This window comes from Perna viridis, chromosome 12 (assembly GCF_037379345.1).
Source record: "Perna viridis isolate PV_CMFRI_1.1 ecotype Kerala chromosome 12, ASM3737934v1, whole genome shotgun sequence".
Taxonomy (NCBI): domain Eukaryota; kingdom Metazoa; phylum Mollusca; class Bivalvia; order Mytilida; family Mytilidae; genus Perna; species Perna viridis.
The window spans coordinates 2,280,283-2,303,281 of record NC_142456.1 but is presented as its reverse complement, the minus strand read 5'-3'; the positions used below and the strand labels follow the sequence as shown (position 1 = coordinate 2,303,281).

Sequence of the window (22,999 nt, the reverse complement as noted above, 5' to 3'; positions counted from 1 at the left end):
TATTGCGCCACTGTTTATTTCGATTCATTTAGTTTTGTTTCTTTTTGTTTAGATTTCATTTTGTTTCATTTCGTTTTCGATTTGTTTCGTTTCGCATCGATAATTTTTTTGTTTCGTTTTGTATTGATAAATTGTTTTTCGTTTCGCAATTTACAGGTATCACGAATAATCTATCTTATAACCAAGTGAAAATTTTGTCTTGTACATAAATGGCGTTTGTCATTTCATGACTATTAATTAGAGCAAATTCAAACAACAATTTATTATGAAATTTTATACGTACAGCAAACCATTAAATAAAAGATTTTCAAGAATAAATTAATCAAAAGTTTTTTTATGAAAATAACGATAAGTACGTTGTTATTAAATTAAGAAGAAAGATTGTTTATAGGTAATCAGATAAGAAATTAATTGTCAGGTCAGTCGCGCGTTCTATAAAACACTGTTTTATCAGGTATTTTTCAAACTTTGATCATTGTTTAAAAATGGCATCGCACCACCACGAAAAATTTGACATCGAACGATTATACAAATTGTTCAACGACTGCCTCAAGGAAGATGAAACCATTCATATGGACGATTATGTTGATGCATACGAAGAATTATCTAAGTATGTAAAATGTAGACCAGTCATATTAGATTATGCTTTCATTTTAATTTGTTAAATGTTAGTAAACTGTCGAAGTTTCTAGTAAATCGCACTTAATTTGATTTTACATATCACTTTGTTCTGGTAATTTTTTTCGTTTAGTCACTGTTATGGTAAATTATCTTTATTGACATAATTTGGAGAAAAAATTGTCCCATATCATGCATATGTTACCATGGTTTCATTTTTAAAGCTTTCAACTCAAGGTAAATATCATATTGTAATATGCATACATGCATGTACATGTATGTTGAATCAGTTCAATCAACAATTTGTGCAAAATATGACTTTTGTATAGGTTCCACACTTTTTTGTTCCACCACAATATTTATTAACTATATAAATGTATAATACAATGTAAAAGCAGGTAATCTCCACTCCGTTGTTTAAAATAGAATCAGTAACTGGACAAAGTTGAATAATGGCACTTTTTAAAGATGATAATGCCATTTACAGTTTATTTGGATTTATTTTCTTCATAACTTTATGATGTAACCATCTGCACTATGAGTACTCCTACAACATAAGAGGTTGGAATTCCGTTCCTCCATACCCCAACCTCTTACTTCATACTGCTCATTCCAACATTCTTTGAAATCGGCAGAATTATTGCAGAATATTTACCATTTAAAACATTTTTTACAGTTTCTTTCCCATAATGCAGGAGAAGATGAATAAACTGAACTTTGTGTCTGAAGAAAAACAAATGACCTACCTGATTAGAAAATCCAGCAATCCTGGAAATCGTTTGTAAAAGCAGTTTAAAGGAACTTCACATTGGGTTTTTGGCTTTTTGAATGTGTAACTCAGGTTGATAAAATTATGGATATTAAAATTTGCAAAACGAACATACTAAATTAACCAACGAATAGCCTTTACCAACTTTAATTTCGTTTTGTCAAAAATATATTGTACTAGTCACTTTGATAACTGTCTTCATTACAAATGTTTTCTGGGTATTTAATAAAAATTTAGGATTATGGTTGCTTGATTTCCAGTAGGTCAAACTTCTTTTATATAAATAAAAGACTTAAAATATTTTAAAACACATGTTTAACTAATTCACATTTGTGGTGGCTTTCAACATGTCAGATATTAGAGGTTAGGATGGCACCAAGTCAGAAAATAGCTTGCCAGACAATCTCTAGCAGTGCTAGAGTACACCATGAGAACTAATTTGTTCAACATGTCAGTTTTCTTTTTTTTTTCTACCCTGGACATGACTTTTTATGAGCAGCTTGAAGGGTGTTTCTAGAAAAGCAGAGGACGCTTACCCTACCAGTGCACTTGGTCAATGCTTAATCCCAGTTTTTAGTGGAGTCCAAGTTGTTCATTTACTTTTGCTGCTTTGTATGTATTATTTTGGTTACGGTATTTGATGTTTTTTGTTGTGTGTGTCTTTTTTCCATGTCTGGTCTTTGTCCCTGGATTACGTTTGTTTGATTTCCGCTAGAATCTTGGTTCCCTTGGTTACTTGTATTATTACTATTTTGTAAAATGTATTTGGATTTCCTCTTACTGTGCAAGCCTACATGTATGTATGTAAACAAGTAGTTTATGTTGCAGTATAAATCTTTTCTCGCTAAAGAGACCAGCATATTCTTATTTTTATCCATGTGAGATATCCTTATCTCATCAGTGTTCTAGGATTATTCAGAAATTGAGGTTTCCTCGGGAAAAATCCATATAAAATCAACTTTCCCACAGTCAATGACTGCTTTTCTAACAAAACAAATCCTTACAGCATATGAAGTTTTCAACTTGCCATGGGAAAGTGTAACTAAGTACCTAACTTTCCCTGACCCAAATTTCACTTGCCCCAGGTAACAGGAAATTGGAATCCTAGAACACTGCTCATCCACGGTTGAGATCAAGCATGCAACAATTGTGACATTCTGTAAATACAAAGGAATTTCAGCAAATAGAGCGTATTGAGCACAAAATTAATTTTTTAAATGGAGAAAAAGGATCAAAAACTGTCAGAAAATGCAACCAGAAAATCTCAGACACCTTCGGGTAATTACATTGTATTAAGATTTTAATGTTCTTTAAATCAATAGAGCGTCATTAGAGGACTTAAAATCTTACGGTTTGGAATTTTAGATTTCTCTGTTTTGCATTTTCAACCCTGTTAGATTCTTAATTTCTCACAAGTGTCATTATTTATTGACATTTTTCAGGATGTTTGGAATAATGGGATCAGTTTTTAGCTTTGTAAATTCAGATGTGGTGGAAAAGATTGGCATTTTGAGAGAATACAGAAAATCTGAAGAAGCAGCTGATTATGAATCCTTTGAAAAGATGATTCGATATGAAGTTGCTAACGATACAACCAATAACAAGAAGAAAGCCTCAGGATCAAGAACACTTCTTCGTCTACATCGTGCATTAGAATTTACATCACGACTAATGCATGATATTCGAGTAGCAGAAGAGCATGATAAAATGTCCCACATCACTAAAGTAGCTTATGATGAAACCCTGGCAAAGCACCATCCTTGGCTAATTAGGAAAGGTGTCCATGTTGCTGTCTACACTCTTCCAACTAGAAAACATTTCATTGAAAAATTAGGTGTTCAGGATGCTGAAAAGGCGTCAGAGTATCTTGGTAAGACGGCTGATTTACAGAAACGTATCTTTGATATTACGGAAGCTATTTACACCAGAGAAGATTTACATGGACTACCTTAATGACAATTGGTTTTAGATTTGTAATTGTTAACTATTTTTAGATTTTTGACCATTGTCTTTATTTATTGTTGTGATCTTATTCTTGACCTCAAGGTATTTGTACTGTCTTGTTATTTTTAAAATAGTAAATCAGATTTACAATGGTTTGCTTGATGTAATTTCTGTGATATCATTTTTTGTGCAATTTCTAGTAGTAGGAACACACTTCACACAAACTAAAAATATGTGGGTTTTTTATTATTATTATTTCTTTCCAATTTTCCTTATCATATCAAAGAATTTACTTATTTTTTTCCTTTGAAAAAATCCTAAATGGTAAGTAAATTTGTAACACAAAAATATATATATGCATATTTTTTTTTTAAATGTGAGAATTAGTTTCCTAATGTGAGTATTTTACAAAGGTTCTGCCATGAAATTGAAATTACAATAAATGCTTGAAGGTCATTTAAATTTAATCTCTTGGTTCTCATATGCCATTTTCCTGAAAGCCAAGTCTTTATATATTTTGATTTCTTTGTAAAGTGATGAGAGTGTTGTATACATTGTTCATTACCATAAAAATCACCAATACAACGTACAATGTACGGACCAGAAGTGATATTTTGAAGTAGTCTGCTGATAATAAACCTTCATTCATGACGTACATACATTATCCCCAGATTCACTCTCGATATCAGGGTTTTGGGATGTCCTGTTGATGAAATGCTTCCTGTCAATTTGAATATATACAACCTAGTTAACCAAAAAAATTACCAATAAGTTATTTTTGTTGCCAGATTTAAAAAAAAATGCAAATTATGGCATTGGCGAAGCCCTGTGTGATCGACCTACAATGTTTTTTTTTACATATTGGTATAGCTATCAAAATAGGAAATAAGGGATGTTAAAAAATACTGGCCTAAGCTTTGAATTAATTAAGTAACTTACAATCATATTTTATTATGTTTTGTCGATGAGGGTTCTAGGTTTCTTGAACCACATGTTCTAGGTTACTTGGACCACTTGTTCTAGGTTACTTGGACCACTTATTCTAGGTTACTTGAACCACATGTTCTAGGTTACATGGACCACATGTTCTAGGTTACTTAGACCACTTGTTCTAGGTTACATGGATCACTTGTTTTAGGTTACATTGAACTACCTGCTTCTTTTTTGGGTAAAATATCTGTTCAGGTCAGAGGTCAGTTAGGAGAAATATTAAAACTCCTGGACTTTTTGTTCCTAAGTTTAACAAGCTTTTTCTTTATAAAAGGGTTGTGAATTGCTGTGGTTATACTATTTATTGTTAGTTTTATTGCTAGATGGACAAGTGAAATTTCCCACATCCTCACATACTATGTGTAAGGAACAATGCTCTGTTCACTAATACTGGTAGAGGGACCAATTTTTTTATGTTTCAGGACTTTTCACAAATTTTAGAAGGACTATATCTTGGCGTGTGTAAATGTAACATACACATACATGAACAATCATTACTTTATTGGTTTTTTTTTCAGTGTATATATGTATGTATGTACGCTACAGTCAACCAAAAGTTTAATTTCTCCACTCTTGGCAGTCACTGATGTCCTCCACTGTGACTCCACCAAAGTAAAAACCAGAATAAAATGCCCCATTCCTTAGCCATTAAATATACCTTGGTTTAAAGACAGGGGAAGTTTATTACAGATAATTTTTGAAGTGGTGACACTGTGCGACACTTAAAATATCTTCACTATGGAGAATGGAAAAATTAAAACTTGTGTTGACAGTAGTGTATGTATGTATAGTGTAATTATAACTCATAACATGACATGTTTTAAAGTTTGTTTGAAATATGTTAATAACGATTTCTTCAGACCTTACATCCATCTGCTTTGATTTGAATTCCATTTTTTTTTTCAAGTCTGTATTATACTTATGAATGTCCTTTTCTTTAGATGTTTATTTGCTTTAATTTGATGAATTTCTGCTCCCAATGTTTCAGCAGCTCTGATACTTCACAGGGTTCAATGTTTTCTGTTTGGAAACCAAATTTTGTGGTCTTGTCTACCCACGAAAACCATGAAAATTGACACCCCACAAACAATAGTACTTTCACAGTATTGATTTGTGCAGCTCATATATACATGCTCATGCTTCAGTAGATGTAATTAGATTGTGATTAAGAACCAGACAAAAGGTGTCTCTAATTGTAAAGATTTATTTCATTTCAGACAGTTGAAAATGGTTCAAAATTTTCCTTTAAAAAAGCAATTAAAAAAAAAAAAATACTATACTAATGAAAAAGGAAGACCATTCTTGAACAGATATCAAATGAATTTTATTGTTCAAAAAGAAGTAAACATTAGTGTAATATAGTCTTTTTTTATAATCACAAGTTTTTGAAATCTGCCTTGTAATCATTTTATTTAAGTCACAAACAGCAAACCATACTGTTGAACAAAATGCAGGTCTAACAGAACTTGGTAGAGTTAGCATAAATACCATTCTTGTACACAAAAGATATCTATAGCAAGAACTAGAGAATTCCAAATATATTTTTGACAATCAGAAGTGCATACCTTACTTTCCTGGTGGAAGATCTAACCTTGAACATCAAAAAATGATAATAAAACTGATGGGGAATGAATACTATGATTTCAATTAAAGTACTAAATTCATTGGTGGCAATTTTTTTAGATTAACCAGTTTAGTTGTTAAACTGGTGTTTGATTTGGGCCATTTAAGTTCAACAAGATGAGGCCATGAAATCAACGTGCTTTAAACTAAGAATATGCCTTGCTATAAAAATTTGTTGTTATGACATAAACCATTGAAAACCACTAATACAGGTATTATGATAAGGAACAAACTGTTATAATTTTATATCTCTTAATAGTATTGTGTGATACTAGTTTATTCAGATGTAATGAGGATTTAAGACATTGTCTTGTGCAATTTGATGATGAATGTATTAAATCCATTGAAAGATTTTGATGTATTTTCATTTTCAACTCACCTTCCCTAAAAGGCCATGTGAGCTTTTCTCATTACCCAGACAGCATTCATATGTTGGGCCAAAGTTGGGTACCCAATTTTGGCCCAACGTTGGAAGTGCAAAGAGAGCCAATGGAGGCAAACAATAGTTGAGCCAATGTTGCCCCAACGTAATGCCAACATTGACCCAGCGAATCTCCAATAATGGCCCAACATAAGCTCTACATTAACCCAACCATATGGTCAGACCATTGTATTCCTTAAGATATTAGAACATAATTTTTTTATGTATTTCCTGGTCATGTCCTGAATGCTGATGATGTGCACTTGTATTTATAGTAAGTGCTCACTTTCCCCTCTGTCTATTATATAAATTCTTAACAGTAAGATTATACCAATGACAAACTGATTGTAGTTTACAAGATTGAAACAAGAAAATCAATTATAACATTAGCAGATACTACGAGCATTGGTATACTAAATATTGAAAATTTGCAATTTTTTGCATTGAATAGACATATGATAATGCCTGTCACTATTTTGTGTTTAGAATGACTTTACATTGAAAATATGTACACATTTCATCAAAATAAAAGACAACTTTTGTTTCGTAAAAGGTGTATTACGCTCTCCGTTACAAAGCTGCATAAGAGGGGGGATAATCACGTACACTATTTTTTCATAAATTAGATTTGGTTAGTCATAATAATTTTCTTGTGTTATTAAGTTCTAAATATTAAACGCCAATACGTGTTGCATGAATATTAAACATGCAGTTAACAGAATTCGAGATCAGAGCCAACAATACTTTTTGATAGAAGTACAATTATATTAATAAATATATATATTTTGGTGTTTCAACGTTGGCTCAACTTAGTATCGCAGATTAGATGCAATACAATATTTGCTTTCATACATCCGGATTTGCTTTCTAGTTTTCCTTTCTTGAGACCGACATACTTTTTGCATCATGAATAATTTAAGTCTTTTTAACATGTTACTTACTAAAGTCGTTTCAACGTTGGTACAATGTTGGTTCAGTGTTGGCTCACTGTTGGCTCTTGGTTGGACAAACGTAGTATAATGCAAATCGTCTAATCATGGTTTTGATTTGAAAATCAAAATTTAACAATACTCTCACGCAGAATTCGCTTCTAAAACAAGTTTTTAAAGAGAAACATAAAATGAAATGGTTGTTCAAATATAGTAGGACCAACGTAGAACCTTTTATTGATATGAAAGTATTTGAAATTTCAAAATGTCGTGTTAAATCATTTTGGTTGTCAAGTAAAAATCATTTTGGTTAAAAATAAATCAAGAAGAAATATTTCCCTAACAACGGACTACTACATTTGGCCAACTTTGTCTTGCCAACGCCAATTAAAAGCTAACGATCCAACCATCAGCCAACGTTGTCCTGTCAACGCCAACTAAAAGCCAATGATCCAGGCATCAGTCAACGTTGGCCCAATGGCGGCATGCTGTCTGGCGTTTGTCGTTAACTTTTCTTTAAAAATGTTCTCCTCTGAAACCACTGTAAAGAATTTGATAAAATTTGGTGACAATCACTCTTGGCATGCCTACTCACAAATTGTATCCGTTATGATCCCTCCCCGAAAAAGATGGCAGCTTTCACTAAAAATAGAACATACGGGTATATTTTTGTTATATCGCAAAAACCATAACAGAAGAAATCTGAGACATCTTAAAGTTCTTTGACTCAAAGAGGTCTCTCTTCCCTGAATATTTCAAGAAAATGGTTCCTTTAATTATTGAGTTATTGCCCTTTTTTGGCTAATTTTACCTTTTTGTTGCCATCACTTGGTGCCCGTTGTCTTCTCCTCTGAAACTACTGAGCATAAGAATTTGACACTTTGCACTTATATTCCTTAGGGTACTCGCACAAAAGTTGTGTTTTGATTTTTGATTCATCTAAAAAAACATGGCGGCCGTTACATAAAATAAAACATAGGTGTCAGACAGTAGGTTTTATCATACTAGTATATTTTCAAAACCGTTAGGTTTATTTAAATTCTAACTACATAAAAGTGTTCAGCATGATGAGATCTGTCTGTTGGGTGTCCTGCATAGAACTGATGTGGGGATTTTTGATCTGTTGAAAAACATGGACGCCGTTACTAAAAAAAAAGAGCATAGGGGTCAGACAATAGTTTTTCACACATATCTCCAAAACCGTTAGGTTTATTTAAATCTGACTTTATAAACGTTTTCAGCATGATGAGATCTATCTGTGGTCTAATTTTCATTTCAATTTGTATGGAGTTCTTGCCTTTTTTCGATGTTTTTTTATTGCTATTTTTGATGTTATTTCTTTCAAAGACATTCTCCTCTGACACTACTTGACCAATAAGATCCAAAGTTTGTATGAATGTTCCTTGGGGTATCTTGCACAAATGTTCTGTATTTGATCGGATCTGTCAAAAACATGACCGCCTTTACTAAAAATAGAACATAGGGTCAGACAGTAGTTTTTTTTTCATATTACATCTCCAAAACGGTTTATTTTAGCCAAATTCTTTCAATTGTTGGAATGATCCTTATTATATGGCCTACAAAAGTCTCCAGGGATCAAAGTTGTCAGACAACTGTAAGAGTTATTGCCCTTGAAAGATGAAAAATGACTTCTTTTTTTTTTTAGTTTTCAGCCAATATCTTGAAAACTATAATAGATAGAAAGAAACTTTCAATTGCTGAAATGATCCTATGGTAAGTCCTACCAAAGTCTTCTTGATTCAAAATTGTTAGACAACGTCTTGTTAAATTTATCGCCATTGAAAGACAAAATTTAACCAGGAGAACGATTCAGGCTCCTGGGAGCCTCTTGTTTGGCAGATTTTGCCTGTATTTAGAAAACAAAAGCAGATTGATGGTTAATGTTCATTGATAAAATGTTCAGTATTTCAATATCTAATTTTGGTGGCCATTTCAGGAAAATCAGTTGACACTTTTTGGAGTTATGGCCTCTGAAAGTGCCATTTTTATCACTTCTTGCCAATCATTCAGACAACAAAAGAAGATTGATGATAAATTTAAATTGATAAAATGTTCAGTATTTCAATATCTATTTTGGTGCAAATTTCCGAAAAATCTGTCGACCCTTCTTGGAATTATGGCCCTTGAAATTGTCATTTTGACCATTTTCCCAGTTTTTGCTTGTTGTTAACAAATCAATACCAGATTGATTATTAATGTAAAATTGCAAAACATATATGTAAAAGTATGTTAAGATCTATAATTGGTGCAAATTTGTGAAAAAATCTGTCGATTGATTTTTTTAAAATGATTGTTTGCACTATTAACATATTATTCAGTTCATATAAGAATCATTATGATGATTAATAATAAATGTTCAGTATCATGACAAATATTATCTTTGCAAATTTGGTCAAAGGTTTTTGATCATTTTTAGGTTTTATTCAACTTTATAAAGCTATTAAACAAGGCGAGCGAGTCCGGCTCTTGAGAGCTTTTTGTTTGCCATAAAACCTACCATAAAGCCTGAGTATCGGAGAAAAAGACTTGTGATTTAACAAAATAGTATTAATAGTAAACTTGATGTGGTAAAAATATAAAGGCGCCTCACAAAAGCGATTTCGAGTATACATGTAAATGGAGTTCACGAGAAACAAACTGAGTTGAACTGTTTTATTTATTTAAAGTTTTGTTTAATTATTTATTTAAATTAAAAAAAATATAACGAGTATGGTTCTACGCTATGCCGAAATGTACATCTAGTTGGTATTGCCAAATAACTTGAGATAAAGGACACTACAGATACTGTGAAGTCAGCCTCATATCTTGATCTACACATAGAGATCGATGGTAAAGAAAATGTATTGACCAAACTTAACGACGAACGTGATGACTTTTCATTCAGAATTGTCAACTTTCCTTTCATCTGTGGCAACATTCCTTCAACACCTGCGTATGGAGTTGTCATATCACAACTCATACGTTATACATTGTGTACCAGAGCTTGCCGTTACTAAGCAGACTTTTTGTATCGCGTTAGACTTCTTACACTTAGGCTTCTGGAACAGGGTTATGTTGCTACAAGATTGCCATCACCACAAAAGGTTTATGGTTGTCATCATGAATTCGTGAATCGTTACGGTGTATCCATCTGAGCCATGAAAACTGATTTGTTCAACGTGTCATAGTTTTTCTTTCCTCTTTCGTCTACCCTGGACTTGACGTTTTATGAGCAACTCGGGAAGTCAGCCTTATATCTTGATATACACTTAGAGATCGATGTTAAAGGAAAAGTATTGACCAAACTTAACGACAAACGTGATGACTTTTCATTCAGAATTGTCAACTTTCCTTTCATCTGTGGCAACATCCCTTCAACACCTGCGTATGGAGTTGTCATATCACAACTCATACGTTATACATTGTGTACCAGAGTTTGCCGTTACTAAGCAGACTTTTTGTATCGCGTTAGACTTCTTACACTTAGGCTTCTGGAACAGGGTTATGTTGCTACAAGAATGCCATCACCACAAAAGGTTTATGGTTGTCATCATGAATTCGTGAATCGTTACGGTGTATCCATCTGAGCCATGAAAACTGATTTGTTCAACGTGTCATAGTTTTTCTTTCCTCTTTCGTCTACCCTGGACTTGACGTTTTATGAGCAACTCGTGAAGTCAGCCTTATATCTTGATATACACTTAGAGATCGATGTTAAAGGAAAAGTATTGACCAAACTTAACGACGAACGTGATGACTTTTCATTCAGAATTGTCAACTTTCCTTTCATCTGTGGCAACATCCCTTCAACACCTGCGTATGGAGTTGTCATATCACAACTCATACGTTATACATTGTGTACCAGAGCTTGCCGTTACTAAGCAGACTTTTTGTATCGCGTTAGACTTCTTACACTTAGGCTTCTGGAACAGGGTTATGTTGCTACAAGATTGCCATCACCACAAAAGGTTTATGGTTGTCATCATGAATTCGTGAATCGTTACGGTGTATCCATCTGAGCCATGAAAACTGATTTGTTCAACGTGTCATAGTTTTTCTTTACTCTTTCGTCTACCCTGGACTTGACGTTTTATGAGCAACTCGGGAAGTCAGCCTTATATCTTGATATACACTTAGAGATCGATGTTAAAGGAAAAGTATTGACCAAACTTAACGACAAACGTGATGACTTTTCATTCAGAATTGTCAACTTTCCTTTCATATGTGGCAACGTCCCTTCAACACCTGCGTATGGAGTTTTCATATCACGTCGCATGCATTATGCCAGAGCTTGCCGTAACTACGCAGGACTTTTTGTATCGCACTAGACTTCTTACACTTAGGCTTCTGGAACAGGATTATGTTGCTACGAGATTGAATTAAGTCGTCACTACAAGACACTACAGAAGTTTTATGGTGGTTATCATGAACTCGTGGATCATTACGGTGTATCCATCTGCACCATGAAAATTTAACTGATTTAATTGTTTAACGTGTCATAGTTTTTCTTCCCTCTTCCCTCTTTCCTCTACCCCGGACTTGACCTTTTATAAGCAACTCGGTGTGTGTTTCCAGAAAAACAGAAGACGCTTACCCCAACAGTGCACCTGGTCCATGCACCCAATTTTTAGTAGTCCGAGTTGCTCATTTACTTGTATTATTTTAGTTACTTTATGTTCTTTGTTGTGTTTGTCTGTTTTCCATGTCTGGTCTTTGTTCCTGGATAATATTCATTTGATTTCCACTAGAATCTTGGTTCTCTTGATTACTCTTTTGATTAAAGTTTCTTCGGGAGCGTTAAAAGGTTTCACCTTCATCCTGTTATTTATTTGTCAATGCGTTTCAATGAAGTAATAGTCAAACTTTAATGATCGACGTATTTCATACACGTAATCAACATGCATGTGAAAAAGACAGTCATTCATATTTTGTTATTCGACGTAAAAATATTTTGGCGAACGCATTGTACATCGTCAAATAGGCAAAGTCACAAACCTAATGTCATTTTAGGGAATGTTGAACGGTGAAAAACAACTATAAGACGATCAACTTTCTATACGTTTAGTTTCTAGACGTTCCATACAAGAGATGTCGCTTCCAGTGGCGATGTAGCAATTATTGAAGACTAAACGAGGGGAATATAGACACACACAATAAAGAATATGAAATAACATGCACAAAGAAACAGAATTAAATGAGCAAGCCGGACTCCTCTAAAAAAAAATTGGAGCATGGACCTGGTGTACCGGTGGGATAAACGTACGTCCTCTGCTTTCTAGAAACACTCACTGAGTTGCTCATAAAATGACACGTACATTGTACTATTATATATAGTACCTAAAAGTGGATAAATTTACAAAATTGCTTACCTACTGTCATAATGATGTTTACAAAAAACTAGCTCATTTTATAAGAAAAATTAGTCAATTATCTGAATATGTGCATTGTTTGTTTGTTCTTTCTGCCATGTATGATATGTGTATATGTTTGACGTCATGTTACACATATAATGTGTCTGTGCGTTATCATTAAAGTTTACAAGTTTACAAGTAGACGAAAGAGAAAAGGAAAAACAAAATCGATTCTAATTGGTACATTGCCAGTTAGAAAGGGGAATAATTTCAACACTAATTAAACTACTTGTTCCAAATCTTTATGCACACACATTAAGGAAAGTCTTATAAAGTTATGGAGAACATTTACTTGTATATAAATTGTATTTATTATACCTCAGTATATAAACATCAATACAAAATTTTCTACAGTAAAATTGCTATTTTTCTCCTTTTTCAGTGTTTGACTATTGAGCAGTCCATAGTTTTCAGACTATTGACCGGCAATGTCAACCGCTTTCGCGGAATTTTAGTTCCGTCACCGTATTGGACAAAAGTTGCATATTTATTCGGAACGCTCGGACTTCACCCTCTCTTAATGAAAACCCCGAAATTATCACGTCTGCTCGTTTTGTCTGCTGAATCACAAATGGCAAGGTTTGCCTCCTTAACTTATTGTTATTCCATAAGGTTATTCAATAATATTGTTAACCGTTTATTGTTTTTATTTTACTCAATACTGCATACTGGCGCCCTCTTCAACAAGTCTTGCACTTTAATACAGATGAAATTGAGTGTTTGCGAGACAATATTCAAATGTGTGCATTGTTGCCGCTCTTTATCTTACAGACACCATGTAATTGATGTTGAAATCTACTTTCTGCAAGTTCAAACTCCTATGAATTACTGGTGAAAAGGTCAATGAGACAACATTCAGATTAAAATATTGCCAAAAGATGCATGGTTTTCTGGGTTTTGAACATTTTGAGGTGATGAGGGGAAAATATCAGTGACATTCAAATTGAAGATATTGTAAAAAAAAAACGTTTTCTGGGTTATCATTTTGAGATGATAATTCAACTATGAACAATGGAGGGATATGGAGTAAATGTATTACAAATCTGATGTGTTCGGTATAATAAAATACTTATAGACTGGGTATGAAGGAAATAGCAAGTTTATTGTTCTGTTCCCCTCGACTGTGAGTACTGCCCTCGTCTACGCCTCGGTCAATAGTGACAGTCTTGGGGAACAATAAACTTGCTATTTCCCTCATACCCAGTCAATAAGCACATAAAATTACATATGATTAGAGGTGAACAATCAATCTTGTAACCAACACACACTTTATAACACAGCGTTAAATTTATGCAAATTAGAGCAAGAATTTAGGGTGACATTTTTCCTAGACAATGCAGTTAAGTAAAAAAAAACTTTTAAGAAGTTCACTGAAAACAACAAAGACCACCATTTTAGGTATGTTGTTTTTATGACAGGAAGAACGTTTTTATTTCTAGGTAATTAGCCAGGAAAGTGAAGTTTAAGTAGTGATTTCCCCTTCACCATGCTGAGGATTGTGCATTCATTTACTTTGTGACAGCCTGGACAAAATATTACTTTTGAGACTACATTCATTGTCTAAAAATGTCACAGGAACACCATAAATATTTTGATTTCGAAAGATTATATAACTTATTCAACAAATGCGTGAAAGAAGATGATACAATATACACGGACGATTACATGGATGCATTCGAAGAATTATCTAGGTATATAATTTAGAAAGTGATTCCTTATATTGTTTTTGAAATGTTAGTCATGACATATTCTTTAATCTGCACCTAATTTTATTGTACATGGGTTTTGTATGTCTCGGACTAGAAGTTTTCCTTTGAAGTTACCGGAATTGTTAACTCATGGGATCTCGAAACTGTTTTATTTCGTTTCTGAACACCCTTTTTCATTTAAAAATATATATTTGGTTTTGTTTTTAGTACTGTACTCAAGGCTCTGTACAAATTTACATGCCTTTGAAACTGTATTCAAAGGAACCAAGATTCTAGCGGATATCAAAAGAATGTAATCAAGGGACAAAGACCAGCCTGGAAAACAGACACACACGAAAACGAACATAAAATAACCAAAATGGTACGTACAAAGCAGCAAAAGTAAACGAGCATCTCGGACTCAACGGAAAACTGGGAGCATGGACCAGGTGCACCGGTGGGGTAAGCGTCCTCTGCTTTTCTAGAAACACTGCCGAGCTGTTCATGAAAAGTCAAGCCCAGGGTTGTCGAAAGAGGAAAAGGAAACTATGAAACGTTGAACAAATCGGTTCTTATGATGAAGATCGATACACCGTAACGATCCACGAGTTCATGATCACGACAATAAAAGTTCTGTAGTGATGATAGATAATGCGGAAATACGTCTCCGAGCACGATAATATCTGAAATACTTTTATAATCAAAGTTCAAAATATTCTTGAAATGAAACCAACTTTCTGTTCCCTTTGCCACCACTACTATTTGAGCAGTTTGTTACCACAAGAAAATCGTCGTCATCCAGAGGCGTACCCGAGAATGACAATGTATTTTCAAGGGTAACAAATCCTCTATAGTCCTCTAAGCTATGTGGTATTTATTTTATTATACTGAATGTTCCATTGTCATTCTTTTGTTTCAAATTAAGTCATAACAATCAGTTTTGCATGTCTATCTTTCGTCGCTATTTTTTTCATTAATATTTTTCTTATTTTCTTTCAAGTTTGCATTTATGTATTTAAAGTTTTCTTGTATATGCTTACATTATTCGACTGTTACAGTAGGTCTTTACTGGACAGAATTGACCAAAAAACTTTTTTTTTTAAAAATTCAACAAAACAAAACAAAATAAAACAAAAACAAAAACAAAAAAAGTCAAGAATTCAGTGTAAGAAAATTAAATAACAATGACATAATTCTATTATTTCTTTCTTGATGAGCAATCACTTTTTAACTTGATAACAGAAATGTTTGGGTACAGTTTCATAGTAGATTTGGTACTATATCTACAAACACAGGCATCTATTGATCTCAGACGTGAAAGTCGTCTATCAATACGAATATCCTTTAAAATAAGAAAATAACATTACACGACCAAGGCTCGACATCTTTGCAAATGGTTAATAACATTACACAACCAAGGCTCACAACCAAGGCTCGACATCTTTGCTAGTGGTTAATAACATTACACAACCAAGGCTCGACATCTTTGCAAGTGGTTAATAGCATTACAAGACCAAGGCTCGACATCCTTGCTAGTGGTTAATAACATTACACGACCAAGGCTCGACATCCTTGCTAGTGGTTAATAACATTATACGACCATGGCTCTCTGCTAGTTGTTAATAACATTACACGACCGATGCTCGATATCTCTGCTAGTGGTTAATAAAATTACACAACCGAGGCTCTCTGTTAATGGTTAATACCATTACACGACCAACACTTTCTGCTAGTAGTGAATAACATTACCCGACCTAGGCTGTCTGATAACGGTTAATACCAATTCACAACCAAGTCTTTCTGCTGGTGGTTAATAACATTACACGACCAAGGTTCTCTGCTAGTGGTTAATAACATTACATGGTCAAGGCACTCTGCTCGTGGTGAATGACATTACACAACCTAAGTTTTCTGCTTCATTTAAGCGGTTGGTAATATTACACGACGAAGGGTTTTCTCCTACTGGTTAATACCATTACAACACAAAGGTTCTCTGCTAGTGGTTAATAACATTACACAACAAGGGCTCTCTGCTAGTGGTTAATAACATTACACATCCCAGGGCTTCTGCTTGTGATTAACTATATTTACTTTCTTGTGATAAAAACGCTTGTCTGGTATCTGCAAAATTTAAATGTTCTTATACTAATAATACTTTTGTTTAACAAAATGTGAAAAGAATTGCTGATACTCCGTGCATATCATTAATATATTATTAACAATATCTTCGAGCTATCAAGCCGACTTCTTTTATTGAGCACTTAGTATTGCCTTTTTATGAAATAAAATTTGAATAAAAGAAACAATGGGTTGATATTTTAAGAATTTTAACGACACTTTCCAGGGATCATGCACATGACTAAATATATTCAATACATCTAGAAAACAACTGTTCAAAAAGTTATTTAAATCTGTGACATAGATATTTTTTAACTGATTATATAAGGAAAAAGTGCGGGAAAAGTTTCCATTGTACATATAACTAAATTTGTAACGAGAATATGTATGGTGTATATGTCAAAGGAACAACAACACCCGCCGGAATGTCAGCCCAAGGCCACACATTGGTCTTCAATGAACGACAAGGAAACCCTCACACAACAGAGCAGGCTACAGCTATATATAACATTTGAGTAAGGAGTCCTCATACCTTGAATTCTGCTATGCAGAGTACATTTATATATATAACCAAGCAGAAATATACGTAGTGGGTCTGAAAAACAGTTAAGAGTCAAGTAACCGGGCATGATAATCTCAAATCAAGACATTTCCCGCTGGCAAAGGGTAAAATGGGAAGACATTAAACAGCGACTGAATCTGTTCGCTAATGTGTGGATGATTTAGTTCAACAATAAAAATAGAAAATGTAACCAGGTTTTCGCCATTATGAATTATATTAGTTATTGTTTATTTAATGTACAGTTGCGAATATTTAAAAAACAGCAAAATATAAGGGCCCTGAGAGGATAATTATATAAAAAAAGTATAAATATAACAAAAATGAGTACGGTGAATATGTTATAGAGACAACAAACCCACCGGAATGTAAATGTCAGCTCAAGGCCACCCATTGATCTTCAATAAACGACGAGGAAACCCTCATACCACAGAGTGGAGTGGGCTGCAGCTATACACAGGCATAGCGAAAGATTTGCCCATATATACTAAAAAAACATGAAGATAAACTGAAGGTGAAAACGAAACAACAAGACATACAGAGGCCAGAAATTCCTCACTTGGGACAGACACAAACAAATGCAGCAGGGTTACGGTACTTTGGCGTCATCACAACTCTCCCCCTTTAAAACTGGGCTAGTGTGGAACACAATAAACACACCTACAAATCAGTTCAAAAAGGTATGAATCCCGTGTTACAACGGAAACAAAGAAACTGAATATAAATTACACATATGTATAAACTAAGGACTACTATCGCAGTTAACTTACATACCAACTCCAGACGTTTAAATCTACAAAAAGTTATGTCCCCATCGTATGTAAAATCAATCCCACTTCTTCCCATGCGGGGTTATGAATCACGGTACATCATAAGTCGTATATTTTTACAATAAGGACACAACCCACATGCCATGCTAAAAACTGCTTTAGAATACAATGTTTTAATTTCTATGTTTAGACCCTATGAGTAAATCAATATTAATACCAAAAAATGCTGTCCTTAACGATTTGACAGCAGTGTCATAACTATATCCCTCACGAATGAGCCTATTCAACCGTTTGGTTATATTATTGGGTTAGCTTTGACCTATCAATACATTAGAAATGCAGTTTACAAACACTTTGATGGTTATTTCTGAAGAATATGAAGTTTAAATACTTGGATAATGCAATAAAATCTCTGCGTATTTTATTGATGTGCCGATCCGTGTACACATTTTGCATGATTCTTAGACAGAGAGGTATTTAAGAATTATATTTTGGCGCCATGCTTTGGATAAAGTTGTGGTTTCTGCATTTACTTTTAGTGTACATGTTTTTGTCGCGTAGTAAGTGAGATGCGAAGCCAGCGGACAACACTCAAGCAATGAATTAGGCGATCTTGTCAGATGAGTTGAACCCGTAGACCTCAGATTTCATATTTGTGCAAACTGCCTTTTAAGCCATGCAATCAAATAAAACATTTGTACATCGGTATTGTAATGTCTATGGTTTACCTGGATTCGAGGCGATTTCTGATGTTGGGATTTCTTCCTCGTTTGCTTTTTACGTAAATTGACCCACACTTATCCTTTCGGAGCATCTGATGTCACTTACGTTTCAAGTTTGTGGGAATTCATGCTGCAAGTGCTTTACACTTTATGTGACTTTTTGTTCTCCTTTTCTTCAGTTTTTATATGTAATTTATTTATTATTTATTCGGATCACTACATTGTGGATTATATCATCTTTATTTCCTGTGTTCACGATTAGGCCATGTTTATTGACTTATTTGAATTATCCCACTGTTGACGCTTCGGTATATTCTTCCGATATCTAATGCAATGAGTTTTAAAAAAACGCAGAAGCAGTGTATTCATTAACATTCTAGTTCGTTGGTTTTATCAGTGAGGTATCTCAATTGATAATAGTAAAAATACAGAAACTGTTCAAAAGAGTCCATTCTACAAGCATTTCTAAGTTGTAAGCCTGATGTAAACACTAACATCTAATTTTAGCAATAACTGTATGTTTGCTGCATTATATAGTGATTTCTTTATGTGTCGTATTTGTAGGATGGACAAACTCGAATTAAAATTTTGCCTTTAGGAATTGTATGAGTGTCCTACGTACAGCTCCATGTATTGCCAAACAATACAAAAATATAATAAACAAACAAACATACACTATGTTGATGTACCGAAAAAAGCGAAATAATTACATACCGGTCTGTAATTTTGAATGCTTTCAGCAGTAGAAATTCCAGATAAAAATAATTTGAGAACGAAACTTACAAACTCAAAGTACCACTTGTTCTATATGTTTGGTAGGTTATTGATGTGCTTGTCATAAATCATTGTGCGTTAAATAGGTGTTCTGTTTCATGTATTTGTTTTGTCATTTTCAGAATTAATATAGTCTTTGGACCAGTCTTTAACTTTGTAAGATCAGATGTGGTTGAAAAGGTTGGCATTATGAGGGAATACAGAAAATCCGAAGTAGCAGTTGATTACGAAACTTTTCAAACGATGATCCAGTATGAAGTCGCTAACAAAATAGCCAATAACAAGAAAAAGGCATCGGGGTCAAGAACACTTCTGCGGCTTCATCGTTCATTAAAATTTCTTTATCCGTTACTGCGTGAGGGACTGGTGGCAGGGGGGCATGAAAAAATGTCTCGAATCACTAAAAGGGCTTACGAAGATAATATGGCCATGCACCATCCTTGGCTTATTAGGAAAGCTGTCCATGCGGCTGTCTTCACTCTTCCAACTAGAAAAAAAATTTCAAAAAAACTTGGCAATCCAAACGCTGACCATGACGAGGTGTTAGAGTATATTGGCAAAACCGCTGATTTGATGGAACGCATCTTCAATATTACAGAGGCTATTTATACCAGAGAAAATTTACATGGGCTACCTTAATGAAATTCTGTCTTAGTTCTGAAATTGTTTTAACTATTTTAAATGTTTTACCATTGCCTTATTCATTGATATGATCGTGTTTTATTCTTGTACAAACATGATCATAATGTTTTTTTTCTGCATTATGATTAGTTTTTCAGCTTTTATGACCTCTACGATTACAGTTTTCATTGGACCGTTTTTATTTACATCTCAGGACTAATTTCACATGGTCAGATTTGACTTATTGTTTCACAAACGTTTTAACTTGTTGATTAGTAAATTCTGCGATCACTAGGAGGTTAATATTGTAATTTCATTTCTAAATATTGATTTCAGACGATCTGATTAAACTACCCGATCTTACATGTGCCATGTGGGTAATTAAACATTTAGTTTTACTTAGATTGACAAAGGTTGTTTCTAATTGTAAAGGTTTATTTCGTTACAGACAATTAAAAATGGTAAAAAATAGTAATTTTCTAAGCAAATACTTTAATACTAATAAAAAAGGGAAGACAATTCTTTAACCGATATCAAATGAATCTTATTGTTCAAAAAGAAGCAAACATTAATGTAATATAATTTTTAATGATCAGAAGTTTTTAAATCTGTCTTGAAATCATTTTACTGAATTCACTATCAGCAAACCATATATTTGCTACTGTTGAACAAGATGCAGGTATAACAGAATTTAGCAGAGTTAGCATAAATACCATTCTTGTACAGAAAAGACATGTATAACAAGAACTAAAGATTTCGAGATTTCCAAATATCTTTCTGACAATCAGAAGTGCATAACTTACGTTCCTGCTCCAAAATCCAACCTTGAACATAATCAAATAAAAAAAAACTGGTGGGGAATTAATAATATGATTTCACTTAAAGGACTAAATTCATTTGAAACTGTTAACGTCAACTATGGATCAAACTCTTTTTTGTGACCTTTATTCGATCTAGTTGAGGTGGACAACAAAATGTTTTTCTTTGCTGTTACAGGATGGCACCAAGTAAGACCACGCCAAGTTAAGCAAAGTCAAAATGACTCTAAACTGCTTCGAGTGGAGGAGGATGAACCGAGATGCGCATTTTGCAATAAAGTATTTCCGAATGAGGATGAATGGGGCAAACATACGCCCATTTGTGCGAAGGAAAAGGGATTCAAAAAGTTCAGGTGTCAAGAATGTATCTTCGCGACGTACAAGCCTAGTAACCAAAACCGTCACAACAAGAGAATTCATCAGAATAACAAAAATATCTGAGGATGATGAGAAAGGGAAAGATAGCCCTAGTGATTTGGAAACACAATATTCTAGATCAATGGACAAAATTATAGGAGTTGGAGACTCTGATGCCGATGAAAGCTCATACGAGGATGATCCAAGAAAAGAATCCGCAACGGGTGACGGGACTGCAGATCAAGGAAAAATGACAAGGCGGTGGCATCGAAAGTGACGAAATCTGCGTCAACCGACACGGGATTGCAAATATGAAGAGTTATAAGGAAACCGACTTTGCCCTTTCCTGTTAGAAAATCAAAACAAAACAGAAGGAAAAATTCGCTGTCGCCAAAGAAAATAATCGAAATGAAAAAGCCCCTTGTTGCTCCAAAAAGTCTTCAACCAAAGAAGATTCCTGTAACAAGATCGAGCAGACAGTAAGGAAGTGAAACATTTTGAAACAGGTGCGATGAAATGTGTTCCAGTCATTCAAAAATTACCAGATGGTAAGGACATGTGCAACTGTGATGAACAATTTCCACAGTGTGGCAAAACTTGGAAATTATAATTAGCCAGACGAGTCAGGAAGGTGACAAGAACTTATCAGGACGGTCCACACAGAGTATAGGACGAATTTGCAATTTACGAAGACTCTAAGTATCTTTTGACGCAATGTTTACCTATGATATTTACTGTAGGAACAGTGTAAAGTTAACCATGTGACTGTTATCTTCATTCCTAAATCGTAATGTATTGTGTTCACTACTGTGTATAGTCCAACATGTATGCCTGAAGTTGTAAAGATATTACCAAATTAAATACTGCAAATTTCTGTTGTACGTCAGATGGGGACGTTAAATCCGAAGTCCCATGTGCAGGGAAATGTCACGGCCTGTGTATGTAAAAGATCCCTTAGTAACAGCTCTTTCTTTAAAGTGGTCCGTAAGTGGCCAGTTTCAACGCACATTCTTTCAGAACAGGTTTTTTTGGTATTTTTGTTGTTTTCCAGTGGCACTCTTTAAATGTGTTAGTTTTAGTTTGATGAATGGTTATTTGGTCAAAAAGTCATGCGGAATTACGTATACAGTTGCAATATAAATGAAAACATTAAGAGTAGGCTCATTCAGTGATCCTGAAATTTAGATACATTTTGTATGGAGGAGTATAAGTTGCTTCCAATCTGTTCAAGAAATATAAGCTGTGTTGGAACCGGAACGGTATGCAGCATTGGGTTCTACAAGTGCTTAAAGATGAACAAGGATTCGAGCTGTGTATGCTAATGGGTAATCTTTGTTTTAGAGATCAGTTCCTGAATGCTTAACCTCTGCACTGCATGTTGATAGAGTTTGGGTCTGAAATAGGGACTATAGTATCGAAGTTTATCACCTTTATTTGTTGGCAAGATAGATCCGCTGAATATACATAAATGCGAGAACGCATTTTCTTGGGAGGCGCGGATATTGTGACGAAAATTTCAAGGGATGAGATTGATTGCAGTTTTTCTCCACTGTCACCGTTTACATCTTTTAACTGTATCAAGGTAGGCGTATTTTCTATGCATAAATAACCTCTTTAATTCATAGATTTATCATGAGATCAGACTTCATATATATATATAGAAAGGTCTGAAAAATTCCCAACGATGTTAGAACTGTCAAATTTGCAATGCAAATTTTTGGTCGTTCCCTCCGCGGGACTCGAACTCGTACCGCTGTGACATCTATGGCAACACCGCCTGCACAAAGTCCAGCGCCCTAGACCACTCGGCCAGCTAGGCTATATAAAAATATAGCTTTCGCTGGCCGGGTCATTCCTCCTCGTAGGG

General features: G+C 34.2%; 2 protein-coding genes across 2 annotated transcripts; both read left to right on the top strand.

Annotated features, from left to right (window-relative positions):
• The first annotated feature begins 424 nt into the window (after window positions 1-424).
• Window positions 425-6,297, top strand: LOC148600750 (ceramide-1-phosphate transfer protein-like). Its single transcript, XM_088555558.1, has 2 exons — window positions 425-610; window positions 2,830-6,297. Exons 1-2 carry the CDS (start codon window positions 486-488, stop codon window positions 3,338-3,340), a joined length of 636 nt encoding a protein of 211 aa, XP_088411684.1. The 5' UTR covers window positions 425-485; the 3' UTR covers window positions 3,341-6,297.
• Window positions 6,298-13,215: 6,918 nt separating this feature from the next.
• On the top strand, window positions 13,216-22,006 carry LOC148600749 (ceramide-1-phosphate transfer protein-like). Its single transcript, XM_088555116.1, has 3 exons — window positions 13,216-13,284; window positions 14,145-14,396; window positions 19,459-22,006. The coding sequence occupies exons 2-3, from the start codon at window positions 14,272-14,274 to the stop codon at window positions 19,973-19,975; spliced, it is 642 nt and encodes a 213-aa protein (XP_088411242.1). The 5' UTR covers window positions 13,216-13,284; window positions 14,145-14,271; the 3' UTR covers window positions 19,976-22,006.
• Window positions 22,007-22,999: the final 993 nt, after the last annotated feature.

Excerpts from the sequence above, each read along its gene's own strand:
- LOC148600750 (XM_088555558.1), top strand. The coding sequence starts at position 486 with ATGGCATCGCACCACCACGAAAAATTTGACATCGAACGATTATACAAA. Across the intron at positions 611-2,829 it reads GCATACGAAGAATTATCTAA|GATGTTTGGAATAATGGGAT; the intron begins GTATGTAAAATG and ends GACATTTTTCAG.
- LOC148600749 (XM_088555116.1), top strand. The coding sequence starts at position 14,272 with ATGTCACAGGAACACCATAAATATTTTGATTTCGAAAGATTATATAAC. Across the intron at positions 14,397-19,458 it reads GCATTCGAAGAATTATCTAG|AATTAATATAGTCTTTGGAC; the intron begins GTATATAATTTA and ends TGTCATTTTCAG.